This window comes from Clavelina lepadiformis, chromosome 4 (genome assembly GCF_947623445.1).
Source record: "Clavelina lepadiformis chromosome 4, kaClaLepa1.1, whole genome shotgun sequence".
NCBI lineage: Eukaryota > Metazoa > Chordata > Ascidiacea > Aplousobranchia > Clavelinidae > Clavelina > Clavelina lepadiformis.
In genome coordinates, this window is record NC_135243.1 from 1,115,078 (window position 1) to 1,138,889 (window position 23,812).

At 37.5% G+C, this 23,812-nt stretch overlaps 2 protein-coding genes and 1 long non-coding RNA gene across 3 annotated transcripts; all 3 read right to left on the reverse strand.

Moving 5' to 3' along the window:
• Positions 1-2,297: 2,297 nt before the first annotated feature.
• On the reverse strand, positions 2,298-3,110 carry LOC143452359 (5-oxoprolinase-like). Its single transcript, XM_076953308.1, has 2 exons — positions 2,788-3,110; positions 2,298-2,476 (listed from the first exon to the last, which is right to left on the reverse strand). The coding sequence occupies exons 1-2, from the start codon at positions 3,004-3,006 to the stop codon at positions 2,471-2,473; spliced, it is 225 nt and encodes a 74-aa protein (XP_076809423.1). The 5' UTR covers positions 3,007-3,110; the 3' UTR covers positions 2,298-2,470.
• Positions 3,111-3,763: 653 nt separating this feature from the next.
• LOC143452353 (uncharacterized) lies at positions 3,764-5,592 on the reverse strand. Its single transcript, XM_076953302.1, has 2 exons — positions 5,355-5,592; positions 3,764-5,125 (listed from the first exon to the last, which is right to left on the reverse strand). The coding sequence occupies exons 1-2, from the start codon at positions 5,432-5,434 to the stop codon at positions 4,903-4,905; spliced, it is 303 nt and encodes a 100-aa protein (XP_076809417.1). The 5' UTR covers positions 5,435-5,592; the 3' UTR covers positions 3,764-4,902.
• A 2,080-nt stretch (positions 5,593-7,672) lies between these two features.
• Positions 7,673-10,458, reverse strand: LOC143452361 (uncharacterized). Its single transcript, XR_013115014.1, has 3 exons — positions 10,221-10,458; positions 9,876-9,991; positions 7,673-7,874 (listed from the first exon to the last, which is right to left on the reverse strand). It is a non-coding gene; the product is annotated as an uncharacterized LOC143452361 (long non-coding RNA).
• Positions 10,459-23,812: the final 13,354 nt, after the last annotated feature.

A 23,812-nucleotide genomic window follows, 5' to 3' on the forward strand; every position in this document is an offset into this window, starting at 1 on the left:
CATTGAAAAACGAAAGTTTTGCTTAACGCCAAGTGACCGAGCAACCTGACTCAGTGTTAATCGTGACATTGTGGAGACTCGTCCAATAAACTTTGAGTGAGAGCTTTTAAACAAGATGTGATTTGTAATACTTGATCACTTGGCGTCAAGCAAAAACTTTCATTTTAACCAACAAAGCGAAGTTATTTCTTAAATGACATAGAGAAGTGATTAACGCGATAGTCCGCGTAGATGGAAAAAGATGAGAGGAAGTTCAAGGTGAGAAAGCGACAACGCAAATATATTGGTCACGTGGCGGCATTTCATTCTACACTTCACTGCATCTGTAGAACGCCAACCTAAAAGAAATTTATGGTGCTGCGCCACCAACCAAAGATGGCATTCATTCTCACAAATGCTTGATGACGTAAACATGAACCGTAACATAATACCGTATTTTAATGCACTTGCCAACACCGATAGAGATTTGAAAGAAATGTCGATATATGCCAATTGCAATATATCATGTCGATCTTTTATGGGGCCGACGTCGGTTGAATCGCACCCCGGCCCCACCTTGCCGTGAAAGTTCATAGGGGTGGGAGTCATTTCAAAGTTTCTCTGTCACGTCACAATGCAAATTTTGTTTTCTCTGAATGCACAGTCCCAGCAAATAGCATTATGGTAAAAAAGTAAGTTGCATGAAGTGCAAAAGATTAAACAATTAATTAGCAATGTTTTAAGTAAACGGCAATAGCTGTTATGTAATGCTCCATGACGTAATTATGACCTTAACAATAAGCTCGCGATATTCCACCATCGTTTGCACTCAACTTTAACAAGGGATGGGCAGCTTTGATTTAAAAAGTTGTCTTACGCCTACTTGTGGCAAATATCAAATTATCTTGCACTCGCATGATGTCGCTTTTCTATTCACTATCCTTCAATCATGTTTGACCGGGTTTCCCTTACCTTCAGCTCCATAGGGTTGAAAAACCCTCCTTTCGTTCAACACTGACGGGGTTAAGTTCTTTCGAAAGAGAATCTTCATCAGACCAGACATGCATCACCACGCAAAGAAGGTCGGTTGCAGCTATACACGCTTACTGTGCATACATGGAATACTTGTGCGCATGCGCAACATGTTCCAGCTGTTCTCTGGACTTCCGCTTTGATTTAAAAACTTTCAGGCTGTTTCCGTCTTTCAAAGTCATATTTGTTGCCACTGATTCGATGAGTTTTGTCACGTGTACATCACTTTGTGCTATTTCATCGATTTATTCTGGCTAATCTAGGCAAATATTTATGAATCAACACAACTTTTTATTACGTAATAATAGGTAATGTTAAAACGTATTGTTATCTAACGATATTACTCTTTGCTTTGTATAGAATAATAATTATTACAAAAACCACCAGAAACCAACCATTGTTTTGCTTCGTGTACGTTACGTACGTAAGTTAAGTACGTTAAGTACTTGTACGTTAAGTTACCTGCGTCTGATTTTAAAACTGGATTCTTAGAAAAGATGCTGGCTCGAAACTTTCCTGCGTCGTTCTCCGCATCAGGCTTGTGTGTGGAGTAAGGACGAGATTGCGATCTCTCCAATGCTGGGCTACAAGGTCACTCACAAGTAGTCGGGAAGCTTCAACAACACGCATCAGGTCGCATGGAGCTGGATTTAGTGTCTGGCTGGTGTTGGAATAAGCTGCATTTCGCTTTCAGTGAATTATCTCGCAAAATTGTTTCAAAATTAAAACTTGTAGAAACAGTGCTGAGGCTGATGCACGTGACAAGGTTTGAATAAGCGACAGCCAATAATACGACCAGATGTTCTTTGAAACTACACCGCGGTTATTTTGCGAGTGACGTAAAAAATATTGTCTACGAGTGCATCAAAATGTGGCTTAAAAACGTAAATTTTTGAAAAAATTCAGTAACTTTAAAAAATCAAAACAGTTGCTAGAACAAGAGTTTAATAAACGACACTGACAGCGTTAAGTTGTTTCAAAAGAGAATCTTCCTCAAAACCCCGTCTCCGCCAGTGGAGGGGTTGCATGGAGGTTCTTGAGGACGACCGGATATCTGGATATCTGATAGTCGGGGTCGAGTATGGACCACTTGGGTATGCTGACGGGAATAGGGGCGAGGCAGCCCTGGTTAAGCGGGATGTCGTAGCCCACCATGTACCTGAGGGAGTAGATGATGGCAGACTTGCTGATCGCTCTCGGCGCGTTCAACTTGTTTATCACCATAGGGGATGTCCCTTCGAAATCGAATGTTGCGCTTCTCGATATGAGCTCCTGGACCAGGTGGATACCCTAAACAAAAAGCTTCGTTGAAATGTCTGTGATTGATACAGTTGTGACGTCACAAAGACACTTACCTTCTGGTTAGCGGCAACTAGCGTTCTCAAGTCGGCCAGGTTGCCATGGAGATTGTGGGTCCGGTTGCAACTAGTGAATTCTCCTGGGAGCATGAGAACCGCTGTTACTTCTGTGAGGTAACAAGTAAAAACAAGTTCAATAGGGTTTAAAGGTAATTCTGATACATTAGTAAACCAGAAACCAATTCGTTATTTCACACAACAACTACCATGAAACTTTTCAGCATCATATGATACGAGAAAGCACATCATTCACAACATTGATAATATGGCAACCTTCTGATAATACTTCAGTAGCGGTTAGTTATCACAAACACCGTTGCTATACAACTATGACATTTTTGAACATCATATGATAAACTTTGTGATTAGATCTATAACATTTATCACATCACCAAGCAAATCACATGATCATACTCACAGGAGTGATCACAGTTAGATAAAAAATATGAAGTCCTCCAGCCCATGGATATTTAGAGAGGATGTAATCACCCTCCTTATTCTGTATCACCATCATCTGGTACTGCACAACATCCTGCATGACCCCTAGGTGGCCTGGGATGTGAGGAGCGTTGGAAACAAGACCACCATCGGGTCCGAAAAGAGTGCACGAGAAGTCAAGTCGTTCCTGTCGATTCATGTAATGTTACACAATAAACAATGAGTGTTCTAATGACACAGAATGATCATAATAGAACTATACCTACTCAGTTATCAAGAACATATTTACACAAGCAAGTCTGGCAATATACACAAGACTATACAGGACTTTCAACGACTGAACCACAGATAAAATGTCAAGGGCTGAGAAATCTTGGTGCAATAAATTCGCAGAAATTAGACTAAACAAGTAAATGCAGTGCTGGACAATTATCTAGACCAGTAATCTCCAGCTTAAGTACGCAACTGGTAGGTGCGCGTACTTAGCAATGTTTTCGTTTTTTCTTCCCTTGAAATGTGTACGGTGACAGTACTGCGCATCACTATCAACTATTTTAAGCCGTAACAATTACGCAAGTGTAATTTCGTCTGCTGGGTTTACTGTTACGACAAGAAATGCAAGAAGCTTGGTCCTTGAGGTTAAGTTTTTAATTTAGATTAGTAAAATAGTCCAAAGCATCAAACTTGTAATCGCAAATAGATTAATTATTATTAGTGTACCAGGTCGTGGATTCAAATCTGCATGCACTTTATACAACACCTGCACGAGATGGGTGCAGTAGTGAGCTAGCCTGCAGTAAAATTGTACAAGTTTTTGCAGATGAAATTATTGTGTTAGGTGGTGAGTATAATTGCACAGTAGCTTACTCCTAGTAATTCTGTAACTTTTAACTGCGCATGATGACAAGTAAGGAAAGCGTTTAAGTCTTAAACTTTAAGAGAATCACAGAGTTGAGGGACCCAGCTCCTCCTAGTAAGCAAAGTTTTGCTCAAAAGGACAAAGTGAGTGAAGACATTATTCGAAAGGTTTGGGAGAATCGAGAAGCTATTTGAAAATGATCTGCTTTGATGTATGAAGAGACCAAAACATAACAATTTCGAGCATCTGTTGTTCGATTTTCTGAACTGGAGGATATGTTGTATGTTTGGATTGATAGCATGCACTGCACAAGCCTTCCAGTTCAGCCTTCATTGCTTGTTTTAAAAGCCAAGCAAATCGCCGAACAACTATTAATATCAGAGGATGACTTGAAAGCTTCATGGCAGTGGCTTAGCAGATTCCGATCACATGGTGGAGCAGAAACTTCTTTTCCACGGTGAACGAGCAGAAGTGGATAAAGAAAAATTTGGATTACTGGCTGCATTAAATGATTTATATGCATGCTATTGCTCAGTATGATCCCGAGAATGTTTATAACAAAACTGGGAAACTGGGTTATTTTTTTAGTTCTTGCTCAGATATACCTTGCTCATGCCATCTGGAGATGTCAGCACTACCCGAGGAAAAAGAAAGCTAACGAATGAGTGTCACTGGGTGTTTGCACAAATACCACAGAAACGTATAAAGTTCCTTGTACATTGATTGGGAAACCAAAATTTCCGGCTTGTGTCAAGAGTCGAGAATGGCCTCTAAAGTACTAAGTCAGGGTAAAGCATGGATGGACGTTGACAAGTGTTGGAAATGGTTCAATAAAGTTTTTCATCCTGAAGTGAAGAAGAGAACAGGACGCTGGGTTCTCTTGTTGATGGACACCGCTCCTGGTCATTTTTATGCTTTTGAGAGAAACAACGTCATGGTGGCATTTTCCCTTCCAACTGCACTAGCTGGAAGCAACCATGCGATATGGGTATAATTGCAGAACTAAAGAAAAGTTGGAGATATTTGTATGTTAAGGATATTCTTAGCCTTTATGAGGTAGACGAGACTTTGAAGTTACGCAAACAAGAGCAAGCAAAAAGGTTACCCAGAGGGGCAGCGGGTGTTGCCTATGGCAACCATCATCTGCTAGATGCAGCGAATTACGTCAACTATGCATGGGATGCGATATCAGAATCAGCAATAGAAAACGTGTTTAAAAGGGCTGAATTATTTCCATTAGAAGGTGGCATTGTTGATGGATGAAATCTGATATGATCTTATGTCCAGGATACGAGAACTAGATATGAAAAAACTGTTTAATTTTTCGACATGTGGTGGCTTACCACTCGATGTCACTAGAGCATGATCTTCAATCCCAGAAAGTTCGATACCTCCAACTCTGCCACCATCGTTGATGATGTCACGTCCTGGACTGGCAAAACCAAATCCTTTCTTGTATCTGCAGATGCGTGAATGAGTTTGATGTTAGTGAACTAAATAATAATGTTTGAATAATCTAAAAATTTGAATGCTAAGTTTTAATAAAACGACAGCGTAGCTGTTGCATAGTAATTGGCTGTGAACATTCTACAAATATCATTCGACAACAACTTATACATGGACGAGGTTCTTTGCAACTAAATGTGGAAAATACTTCAAACCTCATTAGTCTTGACCTTAGCACCCACCTGGCTTGGAAAGTCTGCAAAAAGTCACCAAACTTTGATGCGACAAAATCTAAGTTTTTCACCGTGGAAGGCTGACACATGAGGGCGCAGTCGGTCCGCTCATACCTCGGATTCAAATAAAGATCGGTTTTGATGCTTTCAGGGGAAACCCTGATCTGATAATGCTTGCACACACTCGACTATAAGCTCATCAATAGTGACATCTAGTGCAGATATGGGCTCTGTGATCAAAATGCAACGAAATTGTTCTCAAAAGATTTATATCAAACAAATCAGAAAAGAACAAATTATTAGGTAACTGCAATCATCCAATTTACCAATACGAGATTATCAATTAACATATGTATATTGAGATGTTTATATGACATTTTATTATCCAACCATTACAGCGAGATGATGATTTAAACTGTGATGTAACAAATTGGTAATAATGAAATAAAATAACTGTCGCAAACTGTTAATTAAAAAAAAGTCACCCAAATGAATTAAATAAGTAAAAACATTCGGAAAAGACGTAACGATTTAATCTTGTTTAAATAAGAGACAGCCTTTGTTGTAGAGAGAAGAGATTGTCAAGTTGCCTGAGCTACCGCAAAACTAGCACTAAATACACATGGACCACGAACGGAATGGCAAATTTTTCGTGGCAACTCGCCGTGAAAAATATCGGCTTCGTGTGCTCAGGGATGAAAACCTGGTGTGTGGTTGGAAATAATGAAGCCATGCCACATAATGTTGTCTGATATAATCAGGTAATTTCATATGATATGATACCAACTAAACAAATGATTGTTGGTAACCACATAAATTACCACATCGGCAACTAAATTGCCAAATAACCACATAGCTGGTAAATTAGATAACCACATAATGGTGGTGGTCCCAGCATAAATCGCAAACTTCTGATAATGTTTTAGTAGCGGTTGGTTAACATAAACACCGTTGTGAAACAACCATGAAATTTTTGAACATCGTATGGCAAACTTCATGTTCAGATCTATAACATTTATCACATCACCAAGCAAACCACATGATCATACTCACGAGATTGATCAGGAAGATGAACTCCTCCAGTACATGGATGGTTGGAGAGGATGCAATATCCTTCATTGATATCTATCGCCCTCATCTGGTACTGCACGGCATCCTGCATGGCCCCTAGGTGGACTAGGATGTGAGAAGCGTTGGAAACAAAACCACCATCACGTCCGAAAAGAGCGCACGAGAAGTCAAGTCGTTCCTGTCGATTCATGTAATGTTACACAAAGAATATTGAGTGTTTTCACGACACAGAATGATCATAATAGAATTACACCTACTCAGCTATCAACAACGTATTTACACAAGCAAGTCTTGCAATATACAAAGACTAGACAGGACTTTCAACGACTGAACCACAGATAAAATGTCAAGGGCTGAGAAATCTTGGTGCAATAAATTCGCAGCTATGGTTAGCTGCTATGTGTAAACATGCTTTCTTGACTTTCGCTATAGGTTCATTTTTACTAAAATTTTAAAGTGTGTCACGATGGCAATTGTATTTTTGAAATTTGATTCTGAAATACGTCAATTGTTACGTCATAATATTTGGTGTCTCTCCGCGTTGAAGCGTATTGTTTTCCTTAATGATGTTTACAGGAAGCCAGATGTTTTTGCTACTAACCTGTAAATATCCGACCAGTTTACGACGTATAATTTTCGAGTCATTAACGATTGAAAACTTGTGTGCAGTGTCGGCCACACATAATAAAAATAGTAATGTCGCGCACCCGGTTTAAATAGGGTAAAACCAACGTCAGCCAATACTAAAACCGTAAAATGAAGAAAACTTAAATTTAGTACTGATTTAATAACCAGGTATTTTAGTAATTAAACTAATTGTATTCACAAAAAAATGAGTGAAAAAAAGAGAATGTATGACCAAAATTATCTGAAGTATGGCTTTATAGATACCACAGTGAACGGAAAAGTCGTACCGCAATGCGTGATATGCTTAGAAAAGCTAAGCTGGTTTAAAGGTAATTCTGACTCATTAGAAAACCAGAAACCAATTCGTCATTTCACACAACAACCACCATGAAACTTTTCAGCATCATGTGATACGAGAAAGCACATCATTCACAACATTACCACATAAATCACAATCACATCCCAGCATAAATCGCAACCTTCTCAAAATGTTTCAGTAGCGGTTAGTTAACACAAACACCGTTGCTACACAACCATGAAATTTTTGAACATCCTATGATAAACTTTGTGATCAGATCTATAACATTTATCACATCACCAAGCAAATCACATGATCATACTCACAGGAGTGATCACAGTTAGATAAAAAAGATGAAGTCCTCCAGCCCATGGATATTTAGAGAGGATGTAATCACCCTCCTTATTCTGTATCACCATCATCTGGTACTGCACGACATCCTGCATGACCCCTAGGTGGCCTGGGATGTGAGGAGCGTTGGAAACAAGACCACCATCGGGTCCGAAAAGAGTGCACGAGAAGTCAAGTCGTTCCTGTCGATTCATGTAATGTTACACAATAAACAATGAGTGTTCTAATGACACAGAATGATCATAATAGAACTATACCTACTCAGTTATCAAGAACATATTTACACAAGCAAGTCTGGCAATATACACAAGACTATACAGGACTTTCAACGACTGAACCACAGATAAAATGTCAAGGGCTGAGAAATCTTGGTGCAATAAATTCGCAGAAATTAGACTAAACAAGTAAATGCAGTGCTGGACAATTATCTAGACCAGTAATCTCCAGCTTAAGTACGCAACTGGTAGGTGCGCGTACTTAGCAATGTTTTCGTTTTTTCTTCCCTTGAAATGTGTACGGTGACAGTACTGCGCATCACTATCAACTCTTTTAAGCCGTAACAATTACGCAAGTGTAATTTCGTCTGCTGGGTTTACTGTTACGACAAGAAATGCAAGAAGCTTGGTCCTTGAGGTTAAGTTTTTAATTTAGATTAGTAAAATAGTCCAAAGCATCAAACTTGTAATCGCAAATAGATTAATTATTATTAGTGTACCAGGTCGTGGATTCAAATCTGCATGCACTTTATACAACACCTGCACGAGATGGGTGCAGTAGTGAGCTAGCCTGCAGTAAAATTGTACAAGTTTTTGCAGATGAAATTATTGTGTTAGGTGGTGAGTATAATTGCACAGTAGCTTACTCCTAGTAATTCTGTAACTTTTAACTGCGCATGATGACAAGTAAGGAAAGCGTTTAAGAGAATCACAGAGTTGAGGGACCCAGCTCCTCCTAGTAAGCAAAGTTTTGCTCAAAAGGACAAAGTGAGTGAAGACATTATTCGAAAGGTTTGGGAGAATCGAGAAGCTATTTGAAAATGATCTGCTTTGATGTATGAAGAGACCAAAACATAACAATTTCGAGCATCTGTTGTTCGATTTTCTGAACTGGAGGATATGTTGTATGTTTGGATTGATAGCATGCACTGCACAAGCCTTCCAGTTCAGCCTTCATTGCTTGTTTTAAAAGCCAAGCAAATCGCCGAACAACTATTAATATCAGAGGATGACTTGAAAGCTTCATGGCAGTGGCTTAGCAGATTCCGATCACATGGTGGAGCAGAAACTTCTTTTCCACGGTGAACGAGCAGAAGTGGATAAAGAAAAATTTGGATTACTGGCTGCATTAAATGATTTATATGCATGCTATTGCTCAGTATGATCCCGAGAATGTTTATAACAAAACTGGGAAACTGGGTTATTTTTTTAGTTCTTGCTCAGATATACCTTGCTCATGCCATCTGGAGATGTCAGCACTACCCGAGGAAAAAGAAAGCTAACGAATGAGTGTCACTGGGTGTTTGCACAAATACCACAGAAACGTATAAAGTTCCTTGTACATTGATTGGGAAACCAAAATTTCCGGCTTGTGTCAAGAGTCGAGAATGGCCTCTAAAGTACTAAGTCAGGGTAAAGCATGGATGGACGTTGACAAGTGTTGGAAATGGTTCAATAAAGTTTTTCATCCTGAAGTGAAGAAGAGAACAGGACGCTGGGTTCTCTTGTTGATGGACACCGCTCCTGGTCATTTTTATGCTTTTGAGAGAAACAACGTCATGGTGGCATTTTCCCTTCCAACTGCACTAGCTGGAAGCAACCATGCGATATGGGTATAATTGCAGAACTAAAGAAAAGTTGGAGATATTTGTATGTTAAGGATATTCTTAGCCTTTATGAGGTAGACGAGACTTTGAAGTTACGCAAACAAGAGCAAGCAAAAAGGTTACCCAGAGGGGCAGCGGGTGTTGCCTATGGCAACCATCATCTGCTAGATGCAGCGAATTACGTCTACTATGCATGGGATGCGATATCAGAATCAGCAATAGAAAACGTGTTTAAAAGGGCTGAATTATTTCCATTAGAAGGTGGCATTGTTGATGGATGAAATCTGATATGATCTTATGTCCAGGATACGAGAACTAGATATGAAAAAACTGTTTAATTTTTCGACATGTGGTGGCTTACCACTCGATATCACTAGAGCATGATCTTCAATCCCAGAAAGTTCGATACCTCCAACTCTGCCACCATCGTTGATGATGTCACGTCCTGGACTGGCAAAACCAAATCCTTTCTTGTATCTGCAGATGCGTGAATGAGTTTGATGTTAGTGAACTAAATAATAATGTTTGAATAATCTAAAAATTTGAATGCTAAGTTTTAATAAAACGACAGCGTAGCTGTTGCATAGTAATTGGCTGTGAACATTCTACAAATATCATTCGACAACAACTTATACATGGACGAGGTTCTTTGCAACTAAATGTGGAAAATACTTCAAACCTCATTAGTCTTGACCTTAGCACCCACCTGGCTTGGAAAGTCTGCAAAAAGTCACCAAACTTTGATGCGACAAAATCTAAGTTTTTCACCGTGGAAGGCTGACACATGAGGGCGCAGTCGGTCCGCTCATACCTCGGATTCAAATAAAGATCGGTTTTGATGCTTTCAGGGGAAACCCTGATCTGATAATGCTTGCACACACTCGACTATAAGCTCATCAATAGTGACATCTAGTGCAGATATGGGCTCTGTGATCAAAATGCAACGAAATTGTTCTCAAAAGATTTATATCAAACAAATCAGAAAAGAACAAATTATTAGGTAACTGCAATCATCCAATTTACCAATACGAGATTATCAATTAACATATGTATATTGAGATGTTTATATGACATTTTATTATCCAACCATTACAGCGAGATGATGATTTAAACTGTGATGTAACAAATTGGTAATAATGAAATAAAATAACTGTCGCAAACTGTTAATTAAAAAAAAGTCACCCAAATGAATTAAATAAGTAAAAACATTCGGAAAAGACGTAACGATTTAATCTTGTTTAAATAAGAGACAGCCTTTGTTGTAGAGAGAAGAGATTGTCAAGTTGCCTGAGCTACCGCAAAACTAGCACTAAATACACATGGACCACGAACGGAATGGCAAATTTTTCGTGGCAATTCGCCGTGAAAAATATCGGCTTCGTGTGCTCAGGGATGAAAACCTGGTGTGTGGTTGGAAATAATGAAGCCATGTTGCATAATGTTGTGAGAAATATTCAGGAAATTTCATATGATATGATACCAACTAAACAAATGATTGTTGGTAACCACATAAATTACCACATCGGCAACTAAATTGCCAAATAACCACATAGCTGGTAAATTAGGTAACCACATAATGGTGGTGGTCCCAGCATAAATCGCAACCTTCTGATAATGTTTTAGTAGCGGTTGGTTAACATAAACACCGTTGTGAAACAACCATGAAATTTTTGAACATCGTATGGCAAACTTCATGTTCAGATCTATAACATTTATCACATCACCAAGCAAATCACATGATCATACTCACGAGATTGATCAGGAAGATGAACTCCTCCAGTACATGGATGGGTGGAGAGGATGCAATCTCCTTCATTGATATCTATCGCCCTCATCTGGTACTGCACGGCATTCTGCATGGCCCCTAGGTGGACTGGGATGTGAGGAGCGTTGGAAACAAGACCACCATCATGTCCGAAAAGAGCGCACGAGAAGTCAAGTCGTTCCTGTCGATTCATGTAATGTTACACATAAAATAATGAGTGCTTTCATAAAACATAATGATCATAATAGAATTACACCTACTCAGTTATCAAGAACATATTTACACAAGCAAGTCTTGCAATATACACAAGACTATACAGGACTTTCAACGACTGAAGCACAGATAAAATGTCAAGGGCTGAGAAATCTTGGTGCAATAAATTCGCAGAAATTAGACCAAACAGATAAAAGCAGTGTTGAACGATTATCTAGACCAGTAATGTATAAATAACAAACATGTTAAAATATGACGAGTTCAAGCCAGACAAATACCTTAATGTTAGTGGATATTGCTGTCCTTTGTAGAATCCTACCCATCTGTTCTGCAATGCTCATGAACCTTTGATGTCAAAGGTCAGAGGTTATAATATATTGATAAGATCAGTGATCCCAATCTAGCACACACACAATAAAAGTTAATCGGGAATGACAAATAACCCAACCTCACCTTACAACTACCCCCATAATTATTGCATGCATTTGATATTCAATTTCCCAGTTATTGTCATTTGGGTAAATTGTCAGTCATAAAAATCGCTTCGAAAAATTCAGTCCACAAAATAACACCTATACAGTCGACTCCGCTTAATTCGGACACTTTGGTTCCGCTCACTTTTGGCCGAATTAAGCGGAGAAACGGCTTTGTCCGAATTAAGCGGAAAATCAATTGTTCGTTTCATGGTCATGCATAAAGGCAAAAAATGCATTAAAAATACTGTACTGTTGCGTAATAAATGAATTGCTGCTGCGCTATACTGCAGTAACTGGCACTGATCGCATAAAACGTCTTCGTTTACTTTAGTGAGCAATTTCACTTTTTGTACTAAACTTTTCTGTACAATTTTGTCCTACAAGATGGACGCAATTGTACCGAAGTAAAAGCGACCATGAAGCTGGCACGGCGTTATATGAGTTCATTGTCGATTGCTACTGCATGTATCGTCATTGTTTCACCATAATCACTCGTAATGCAATTAAATCTTGTCTTAAAACGAACGAAGTACTGTTTATTGTATCATAACCTAACGATGGAATTGCGAACCTGTGTCCGAATTAAGCGGAGAATTGTCCGAATTAACAGGAGTTTTTTACGTTCAATTTTTACTTTTGTTCCGTTCCCGAGCATTTTGGCCGAATAAAGCGGATTCGACTGTATATTTAAAATAAAGGAGAATGACAAAGAACCCAGCCGCACCTTACAACTACTCCAATGGTCATTGCATGCATTTGATATTCAATTTTCCAGTTATTGTCAGTTATAAACTTGCTTCCAAAAACTGTATCTACGAAATAACACTGACCTGTGTGAAAATATAGAGAGTTGGATGGCGTCCAATTCCTTGCCAATATGCTTCGGCTTTTCCTTCCCTATCATGATGGTCACATCACCTGAATAAGCGAAATTTTTGCAAAATTGTAATTTATAATCACGGCAAGCTACAATGATGTTGTCAACCTATCATGTAAGAAAAAGACTACCCTCATCAAACTCTAAGTGATGTCACCATGACATCATAACGCAATACCTTTCTTAGTCATCTCTGCCTTGCAGTCGGGTTCGACCAAGATTGTGCCATTCTTGTCGATGATGATCGCTGGACGGTGAATCACCAGACAGGTCCTCAATGAAATGGACGCTAATGTCGAGATGACCTCCATCGAAATAACTTGACATCACCTGCACAACACATGCTTTATTATGACATCACTTATTGTAATAAACAGTCAATGCATGCAGTTGACAACATGCATTTGCTCTTATAATGTCTGGTAAGATCTTACGCACAGAGAATCAGAGCATACTTAGGTAGGTAAATTTTGCAATTTTAATTAACGTTTCGTGCTAGTAGTAGCATGAACTACGACCAAGATACCATTTGCAGCATGTTATCTTCACAATCACTTTATAAGTTACCTCGGATTGATGAAATTATGCACGGTTTGTGATTTAAGTATTTGTAATAAGACGATAGCACAACATACACATAAGTGCAGCAAAAAAAATTTAGCATTGATATTTAACAACACTTTACATCATCACTAGGGCAACCAAAAGTCAATATGGTCAATTTTTTTACCTGCTCAGAATGCTATGAAACAAATTTCAGCTTTGTACGACGGGTGGCATAGAAGTTATTAGGTCAGATAAAGTCAAAATGTTATGTTAGGTCAAAATACGGTCAAATTGTCTTTTTTTAGGTCAAAATCTATTAAACTTGTAATTTTGTAACCATTTTGTAATATTATTCTTCCGTTTTTCTCTTTTCTTGTACCGCAAACAATTCCAGTCCCGCAAATTTTACTTAGAACCAAAGCCACAAAGAGAGGGAAGGCTTTTCAGCGCGTTTGGTGACGTCACGATGTGACGGCATTGCATTTGAAACTGCAAGCTGTCAATCTTAAGATGCAGAAACGAAAAAAAAGTCAACACTAGAAAAGCATTTTGTCATTTTTAAATGCAGCTTTAGATTAGAAAGTTGCTGTAGACAGTGTAAAGACTATCAGTATAGCGTTTTTCAAAATGAGGTCAAAATTTAAACGTTTTAGGTCAAAATTTGCAAATTTTAAGGTCAAAATTGAAAAGTTTTAGGTCAAAAAACTGGTTGCCCTAATCATCACAAATCATATTGTTACCTGTCGTACAACATTTGCTCTGGCAACAACATTTCCAGACACAGATTGGCGTCACAGTTAGGGAATCCCCTTACTGAAGCATGTGATGCCTGGGTGGGCCCCAGCAGATTCAGGGAGGACTCGGGCTGACGACAAACAAACCCAACCGGAAAAATTGCATAGACCAGACCGTGCTGCGACTGTGTCGCTGTCAAGCTGTGATGAAAATGTTCAACTGTCATACAATTCAAACAAAATAAGACAACATATTCTACTGTCAGTAGAAATAATGCAAAACGAGACAAGAACAAATGAGACAAGTCGTCTTTCTCCAAATTTTGAACATCCACTTTAATTTGTAAAAGCTAAAAAGGTAAAAAATATAAAAAAGAGCTTGAAAGCTTGAAAGAAAACAAAATAGTAAATACAACATATACACAAAAATATAACAAAGCATGTAGAGTCCAAACAACACATACTAGCACATATCGGCACATTGAGATAAAAAACAAACTTTCTCCTGATGTTGACATTAACAGGAAAGTTTGTGCCATTGTTGAAGTTTTGCTTTAATTTAAGATTTGAAAACAAAATACCTGTGGTGCTTGTATGGTGACACCAGCTTTAGTAGACTTGAATACATGCTCAAATTCGCCGTCGTTTCGACTTAGATCTGTTGATGTTCCTGTGTAAATAGTGTCATAAATTTCATCACAATTTAAGTATTTGCATGTCACAAAATCATTCTTTATTACAGAACAAAGAACTTGTCAGGATATTCACAAATTGTATAAACAAGTGTCGAGCCACACGGCCACAACACCAAGCACTGGAATAAATGGTTGGGATACCACGATGACAACACAAGGACATAACTTACGTAATCTTATTAATATTTATCTAGCTTGTGCATGCATGCAACGTACATGCTCATACTCATACTGGATATATTAGCGGCACCATGCCACTCATGTTGTACCCAAATGCTATGTTGGTCTTCAAATGACGTCATAGCGTACCACATAACGCCACCTGCTGGGCCGGATAATATTGTTCTACTTTCATTGAACCTGACGATAGAGGAGTGTGAGATGTTATATTTTATATCAGAAGATGAAATCCCAGGATGGGCAAAAGTTTTGAACTCATGGGTTGCTTTGGGTGTTGAGTTTGTACAGGCAGGCACAACCATATGCACAAATGATGTCATAATTAGTTTGAGTCCTCACTTGTTTCTATTTCTAGCTACAACAGCATGAAACAAATAAAATACTATAATTACATACAGAAGTGAGGCCTACTTGAGCTCTAGTCAGACACTAGCTTAAGCGTATTTACTGTACTAAAACTAACGGAAAACTAGAAAATCAGTAAGGGGAAATTTGAGTTTTTTGGTTGCCTTTAATGGGAAAGCAGATCAAAAAGGTTAAGAACCGCTGCTTTAAATCAAAGTAAAAAATGGTAATAAACTCATCTCTGATTAAGTATTTCAAACCATAGAAACTATAAAATAAGCAAAGACGAAAAATACAAAACCCACATTTAGCGTCACCAGTGGTTAGTAGCTTAATACAACTGCATTGTCAACTGGAAACATCAGAGTTGATCAACTTACGAGGTCGAATAATTTCTGTTTGGACTAATTTCCAATGTAAAGAAGATCTCTCCAACCCTTAGTGAGAGCAAGTGCCATTCTTTCACCTATCCTCTTAAGGAGAGCATTTGTGGCGACCGTCGTTCCAATCCGGATGAAATCGATCTTACTTGAGTCGAATGATTCGATCATCATAATTTTAAACTCTATAAAACAAAATTAAACTATGTATACATAATTAGGCAGTCTATCGAATTAAACAACACTTCTTAGCAGTGGTTTTCGCCAAGTCGACAAATGGTTAAACTTGAGGAAATGAAGGAAAGCTAAGTTTAATTAGGGACAAAATTACGGGCATATTTGTAATTAAACACCAGCCTTGAAATCAAACTATTTTTCATAATAATCTTTTTAGCCTTGTCAACGAAGCAAATCAGTAAACTTGAAACAACTATGAGACATAAAATCATCAATAAAATTATGATAAACTTTACCATATTGGCTATATGTTTATTTTTGTCACAAACCTCTTCCATAATCCTTCAAATTTCTTCCCCTTGTGTTTACTTTTCTGATTCAAAATTTGTTTCTTCTTAGAACTTACTCAGCATTTATCATGTTAAGTGTTTCCTAAAATCTAAGCATAGTGTCGGAGTGCGTCCATTATTTTCTTTCATGCCATAATAAAAGGCACTTGCAAGGCTGCCTGTGGAGTTAGGCAGATACAAACCCAAACTAGAATAGATTCGCTGAATATCATCTGCATTCAGGTGAACACAAATACTAGGCTAACGATATCGAAACTGACTACAAAATTATTATATTTCCTATATTTATATTTTCCAGGCTAAACAAACCAGGGTCAACATTTTTCATACAGCCAGTGTATACATGTTCTTATACAGCCTACTGCAGGCCCTTTACTTGAAAATTTTGCTTTTCAAATCACCATTCAAATATTATTCTTTTGAAACCAAACAATTCTTCAGCAACTACACTGGAAAAAAGTGACCGTCATTAGGCCTAGTCCAAAATTTTTATCATTGTCTAATAAGACGCCGATTTCGTTGAAAAAATACTGCCCATACTTTATGTTGGTCCACGTACCCATAAATCTGCCTACATACAGTTTGCAACGCCTTTTTATGGCTGACCAGGCTACGTCCCACCGATGCAATGGAAACAATGTTGGTTAACTAAAACCCATTATACGATGTGATTGGCGTTTACTTCGTTATAAGTGAAAGACTAGTGGCTTAATCGATTGCGATCGATCTTAATTGCGATATACAGTATATCCACTATATCAAATTAATATTGAGATGGTGACATACTGACATTTCGTCACTGTTTAAAATCTTTCTCATTCGTGCAATGCCGTAAGTTTATGAACGTTTCCACTAAATGCAAGGTTGAACAAGGTCGAAACAACTTAAAAGTACTCCTGTGTAAGTACAGTAGGCGGACATTTTTTACAAATTTCATTACCCAAATTTCTTTCCTCGAAATGAAAAGAAGTTTCTTTTTAATAATCTTGAAATGCCAACGCGCACAATTGTTACGATTATTTGATTCACTTTTCAAATACAAATACGACATTTATGCTAACAATCACAACAAATATGTTCAAAATAACCTAAATTTAAGCTAAAATATGTGGTTCCTAACTATATAATAACAAATGTTATGTACTTTGTTAGAACAATTTCAAACAGAAATAAAATCAAATAAACCCACTAAAATCGATTATTTGAGGTATTAAAAGTTTAATGTTCAACTTATAACATGAAAAACTTGTGGACTCACAATATGTGAATATTTAATTTCAAACAGTTCATTTTGGCAATTTCGTAGCGTAAGTATTTAAGACCTCGTCCTTTGCAATCATCTACATACTTTCTAACAAGAGACACGTACATAGTTTCACACAACATTACCAATTCTAGTCTCCCAAAATCAGGAATACCATCTTGAACATATGTAGCAACAAAACACCGAATGTTATATTTGTGATGAATATATCAATTAATGTAATATAAAATTGTGTACGACATAGAATTGTCATCTATCGAATCAGTGAAGCATAAAACCGCGTGACGTAATCTATTGCTTCCCTGTTACTGTGCGTGCATTACGAGTGATCACTTATCAGTCGTATGTTCAACGCCGCAACATGTCTTTATGCTGTTGCTGTTACAATGTTTTATTTTGATTTATTCGTTCAATGAAGCTTCAATATAATCAGAATATATAGTTGTCGAGGTGTACAATTAATTCTAAGATTAAGAGAAGCGAAACAACGACCTGAGACTCATTTATTATCGAGGACTACAATTCAACAGAGAAACATTGTAATTGAAGTGGTCGCCCTTACAGGCTAAGGAACGATAAACAATCATTTCATTACATATTAGATACCGTAAATTTCTATCCATCGAAAGTACGAACGATTGTGTGGCATGACCCTGAGAAAAGTCAGCACATCGGCAGAAAAGTTGTTAAACAGATGAACTTGTGTTCCCAGAGTATACTTGGACGCAAATAAGTTTTCATCTTGCAACAGCATGCAGAGATGACGTTGGTGCTTTTCCACCAAAAACTTTTGGATCATTTTTAATGAGGCTTCGCTTGTTAAAACTTGAAAAAAGAGTGATCGCCTCAAACCGCATTCCCCATGTTCTTCCAGAGGAACGAAGGTTTTCTACAAATGCCTACGTTGGCACATGAGTCAGATAATGTTGTTTTGAGATGATGTTAATACTTGCAAATGCTAATTTAAATAGCTGGAAATAAGAAGAAAACAATAAAGGCAAATGAGGTTCGGAGATGATGTTGATAATTTTCAGTAAAGCTAAAAAACACTGGTAAGTGTCACAAAAACAATCAACAAACTCACGAAGCACAAAGGGCAGCATTCTTGCCAGTTTTAGCATTTTGGACGCGGACTGACACAGTTTCTTCTCTTTTTTGATATGGCGAGACATTATCTAAAAAGTTATTTTTGCTGTCTCGAAATACCAGTTCGGAAAACTTGAAATCTCTTTAAATTACCGTTGAAAGCGTTAGCTTATTTTTTCGTAGATAGAGTAGTTAAGCATAGGAACAATAGCATGCGGCAAACATCCTTCCAGGACAATGTGCATTAAATGTTGAGGAGAAAAGTTAATTGGGTTAAAATACGATATATCGAATAAGGCTGCCCGTCTATTTACTTCACACTGCCTTGAACTTTCTGTCAACTCCTTGCAGTGCTCTTCGTGCGTTGCGATATCTCTCAAGATAAAGTCTTCTTCCGATGTTTTTGTTTATTTCCTCCGTAGTTGTCAAGCAATGACGACACTTCCTGAAGACGAAACCCACACCTTCTTTTATCGCCATTATTTGATGGGCTGCTGACCTGTCAGTTAGATTACCTGCCAACGATTTTTTCATATCTAGAGATTCGTTATTTGAAGTAACGACCTCAAAACCTTTGCTACAGAAATCTCGCAACTCATCGTAAAACTTTTGCGAAACCACATCAATACCATACTTGTTAATATCTGAAGTTTTTACAATGGCTGGAAGATTAATCCCGAAATACTTTGATCGATGACTTGGTGATAGATTACAAAAAGATTTGTAAAAACTCTATCCCTGTGATCAATAGTTTTGCTTTCTAGCGGATTGCAAAGCTGCACATCGTCACAGTAGAGTAAAACTTGCAAAGTGCCAGGGTAACTTGAACATAAAGGGTGCTATTGAAATACGAAGCCAAATTTAAAATTGCTATAGCATCGATTCATACAAACTTCTTCGTGGTACTTTTTATATGTTAAAAAAAGATTTGTATTTCAACCAAAGAAGTGATTGTGATCCTTACAGAAACATATTAATACAAATGTGGAGCGTTAATTATTCGCCTCTTTTCACTCATTCCAATCACTTTCATTCAATATCCAAAAGTTACTTCCTGTGGCAAGCTTAAGCCAAAGTTTCTAAAGAAAATATTTTCTTGTAAATGTGCAGTTTTGAATTTTTCATACTGACCGACAATCGGATGTATTTGCTTCATAATGCGATGGACGGTAGTTTGCTGATCACAAGAAGTTCCTTCACTTTCTTCAGTTGATAATTCAGTATAGTAAGAACATCGTAAATCGTTCGGCTGATATTGCTTAAAGAAGTTTTTTGAAACTCAACCAAGTTATCAATTACAGCGTGAAAATAGAAATGGTTCCACCTGTTTAAATGGTCAAAGTAAAGTTTGCGGTATTGAAACGGCAACAAGAACGCGAACAAATATTTTGTGTCCATGGTTTTACCAATTGTTTAGTTTTCTATTAAGTATTATTCTCGTATTATATCATAATTTGTCAACGTCAAACGCGCGCTTTTCTCGCTACCGTTCATGCTTAATTCGCCATTCAACTATCAAGTGAATGTAGTTTTATTTCAGGGGATTATTCAGTTTTATTCTGTGAAGTCATTTTTGTTCAGTGGGAAACAAATTAACGACAAAACGCATAATAATTTATTTGTAAACGCAGCGATTTACACCTTCATACTTCTTCAATAACTAAATATTTTTACCTGTATGAGATCGTGTTTTTTTCATGTTCAAATGAAAACTCGCCGCATCTTTTTCCCAAATTCCAAGCGCGTTTGTCGAATCAACGTTTTCATCTCAAGTTTCTCATCCACTGCATTGATCCTCTTCTATTGAAACGTTCTCCGGCTTCTGAAACTTGCTCATCACTGTTTAAATTATCTCTCTTCATCCTGTGCAAATGCGTTTTTCTGCAGTGTCTTTTCAGGTTTCAATAATGCTGGTAGCTTTTTCTGCAATTTTCAATTTGACAAGCCTAAAGAAAACTAGAGTGTCGAACATCTTCCTGTATATGGTTGTGGTAGAGTCGAATGGAATTGCGTGTATAACCTGCATTTTGATAGTTGGTACGGTTTCTACAAACTAAAAGCTCCATGATTTAACACCCAAACCCTTCAACGTTTTGGAGAACTATGCATAAACTATTGCGGCTAATGATTACATGCAGGCAAACTAACTGGTCCTGAAGAAGGGAATTGATGGAAGTGGATAGACCTGGAGAGTATTTAGCCGAAAAGAAAAAAGCCTCAAAATAAGTTGGAGAGTATCCAACAATCCAACCAATAAATAACAACTTTGCAGATGACGTCTTACACAAGTCTCTAATAATATACTTTCTTTTCAAACACGGCACTGTACGAGATGGACTCTTTATTACGAAACTTCGCTTTCAAAAATGGTTTGCATGAAACTTTCTTTAAAGGGATTGAAACCTTGTTGGCAATTCTGTTATTTTCTGTTATTTTTGCAGGTATTGCATTTGTGGCATCTTGTTCTGGGGCGAGTGATTATACTTCATTCTAAAGTTGGATAAGTTGTGGCAAGCAAAGTTATTATATTTTCGTTAATGATCAAAGCGACCTTGTTTCAAAAGCTTTCTGCTCCATTTATAAGACTTCCTTGCAACTAATTTCGCCTGCTGGTGGTGAGTTACGCGCTATACCTGGGAAAAGTTGTTTGATCTCGTAATAGTTTTCTTGCGGATGTTGGCCCAAATTTTCTTTCCGATATATATTCTATGGTTTGGGCTATCACCCAGTGGTAATGTGATGTGTTGCGCATTCTATTAGTTATGACAAGTCCTTAGATTACTATAAATGTTTGAAAAATTAAACAATCGATCTCTTGATGGTTGTGCTATCTCGTAATTTATGATGTCATTCCAAGAAGACTGTACAATACTGCAAGTAACCTTTGATAAAATCTTTGCAGATGATACGAACAATTTACTAACTTTCCATGATTATCACGTTTTTACTTCGCACTTGATCCCAGAGTGATTCCATCCGTAATCAATGAAGCGTAGAAAAAGAGAAAACAGAGAAGAACGACGACGAAATTACACATTCCACAGTAATGCTTGAATTGCGTGCGATTGTTATAGAAAAAAATTTTGTAATGTAGCCATGGCTGTTTTATTTTGCAACCATGAGATTCGTTACGAGCAATTTTCAGGCTTTGTGAAATTGTTACGAAGGGGAGCGGAGGGGCATATGTTTACGTAAAAAATTGAACAACATAGTCACCGACGGAAGTTCAAAGCGTTAATTAGACTCTATTTGTCTGTCGTCCCACCAAAAATAAATCGACAAGCATTCTTTTATATCAACACGATGAACGAGCTTTTAAATGATTTTAAATGGTTAAACTTTGGACTATTAGTCTATTAATTGTTTATTGCATTGGTGAATGATTACTTCATTATTTATTGATTACTTCATTATTTATTATTTTAATGTAAAAATCGATTTTCGCAGCGTCGGTGTACACACTGAATTTTATTACAGTACATGTTTGAATTTAATAATTCGCTTTGTATTTACTTCTAGTTGATTCTTTTAAACTTTGCTTGATATGAATTAGCTTGTGTAACGCGTCGCAAATTACACGCAAGTTCTTACGCATTTTACGTCATATTCTTCGCTGTCCACGTATCTAGATGTCATATTGGACAAGAAAAGGGAGAAGGATTCAAACCGCTGTAAAATAAGGACTAGGCAAAAAGTTTTCAAATTTTTTTATCTCGTAAAAGAATTCATGTGCAACTTCCCTGAGCAAAATCATCACAATCCAACGCCCAGTACCCAGTTAGTAATTTAAAAAACAATCAAAGCGTGTTGACAAGTTAAGTTTCCATTGTTAAGTAGGCCTATAGGCGACCGAAAAGATCTTGCCACCCAAAAAGACTGGCACCGGTAACTCAGAAAGGGTTTACATGGAATATAAGTCAAAACGGCAATTTTGCACCAGAAATCAACATTCGCCGACGTATCATATACCAACTTTCCAGCAGGAAGAAATATTATTACTTCCCACGCACTTGGCAAACTTTCCGATCTGGAACGCATGAGACTCGATCGTCGACGGGCTCACTAAACTTTCTTGGGTCTCTTGTACTTTTGACGTAAACTGAAAGTTCTTGCTTCTCATGACTCTTCTAGAAGACTGACAGTTCTTCTCAGTAAGCACTCAAAATTAGAACGCCAAAACAACATATTTCAAATTTGCAAATTTGTAAATTAGGAATAGGAGAAACTTTCTGGTAGACTTAAGTGGTTCGATATTTTATATTTTTACGAGTAGTATAACAGTGTACGCTGGTGCCAAATTCTGTCTCCTCATTGTGACGTCATGAATTTAAATTCAATTATGGTTTTGATTCAACAAAAAAGTAGCAGTAGCCTGACCAGTGGCTAGAGCAGTCAGCCGAGTTTGGATATTGAACATGTGGCCGTCTGAGTTGTTGAGAGAAAAAGATGCCCCAAATAATGGGCTATATCTGACTTCACTTGTGGTTGAAGGTTGCGAGTACACCTCAGTACTGCACGTGATCGTTAGAACAGCCTACAAATCAAAAACTGATAAAACATTTTTCTTTACAAACTGACAAGCGTAATGTAAATTAAGGTTCTTGGTATTCAACAAAGTCGGAGACGCAAAGGCATATAAAGAAAAGTAATCAACGCAAGAATGTAAATTAAGGAGGAAAACGAAAAGTTAAAGGAAAATGACTAAAGCGTAGCAAATGACTAAGCTAGCCTTTGTGCAATTTCCGATTTTCACACATTTTATATTTTTTTACTTAGTATCGTCCGAATTTAGAACTGTTCACCAAAAAAATTAGATGTTAGCTGAGCTGATTATGGCTGAACCGTGTTAACCCAGTAGATAGTAAAATATAAAGCAAGATATAAGTTGGCTGCACTCTGAAGGTTAACCATGTTTTTGAATCGAAACTGTTATTCAGCCTCGACTCAACCGCATACAATCAGCATCACTGTCAAAATATGAAAGTATTGTTCAAGTGACAATTTTTACATGTAAAAACTTCATTATACAACGACATGTTAAGCTTTCTTGTTGACCTTGATTTCAATGCGCAAAACAAATTCCATAAAGCTCGAAAGTTTGACGCAAAAGAGTCGATTTTCCAAATTCTTATCATCTGTTTGAGTAATTCAATTTCAATTTCAAATTTACGCAAATTCCATCGAATTTACGCAAATTCTCAGTTCCATCG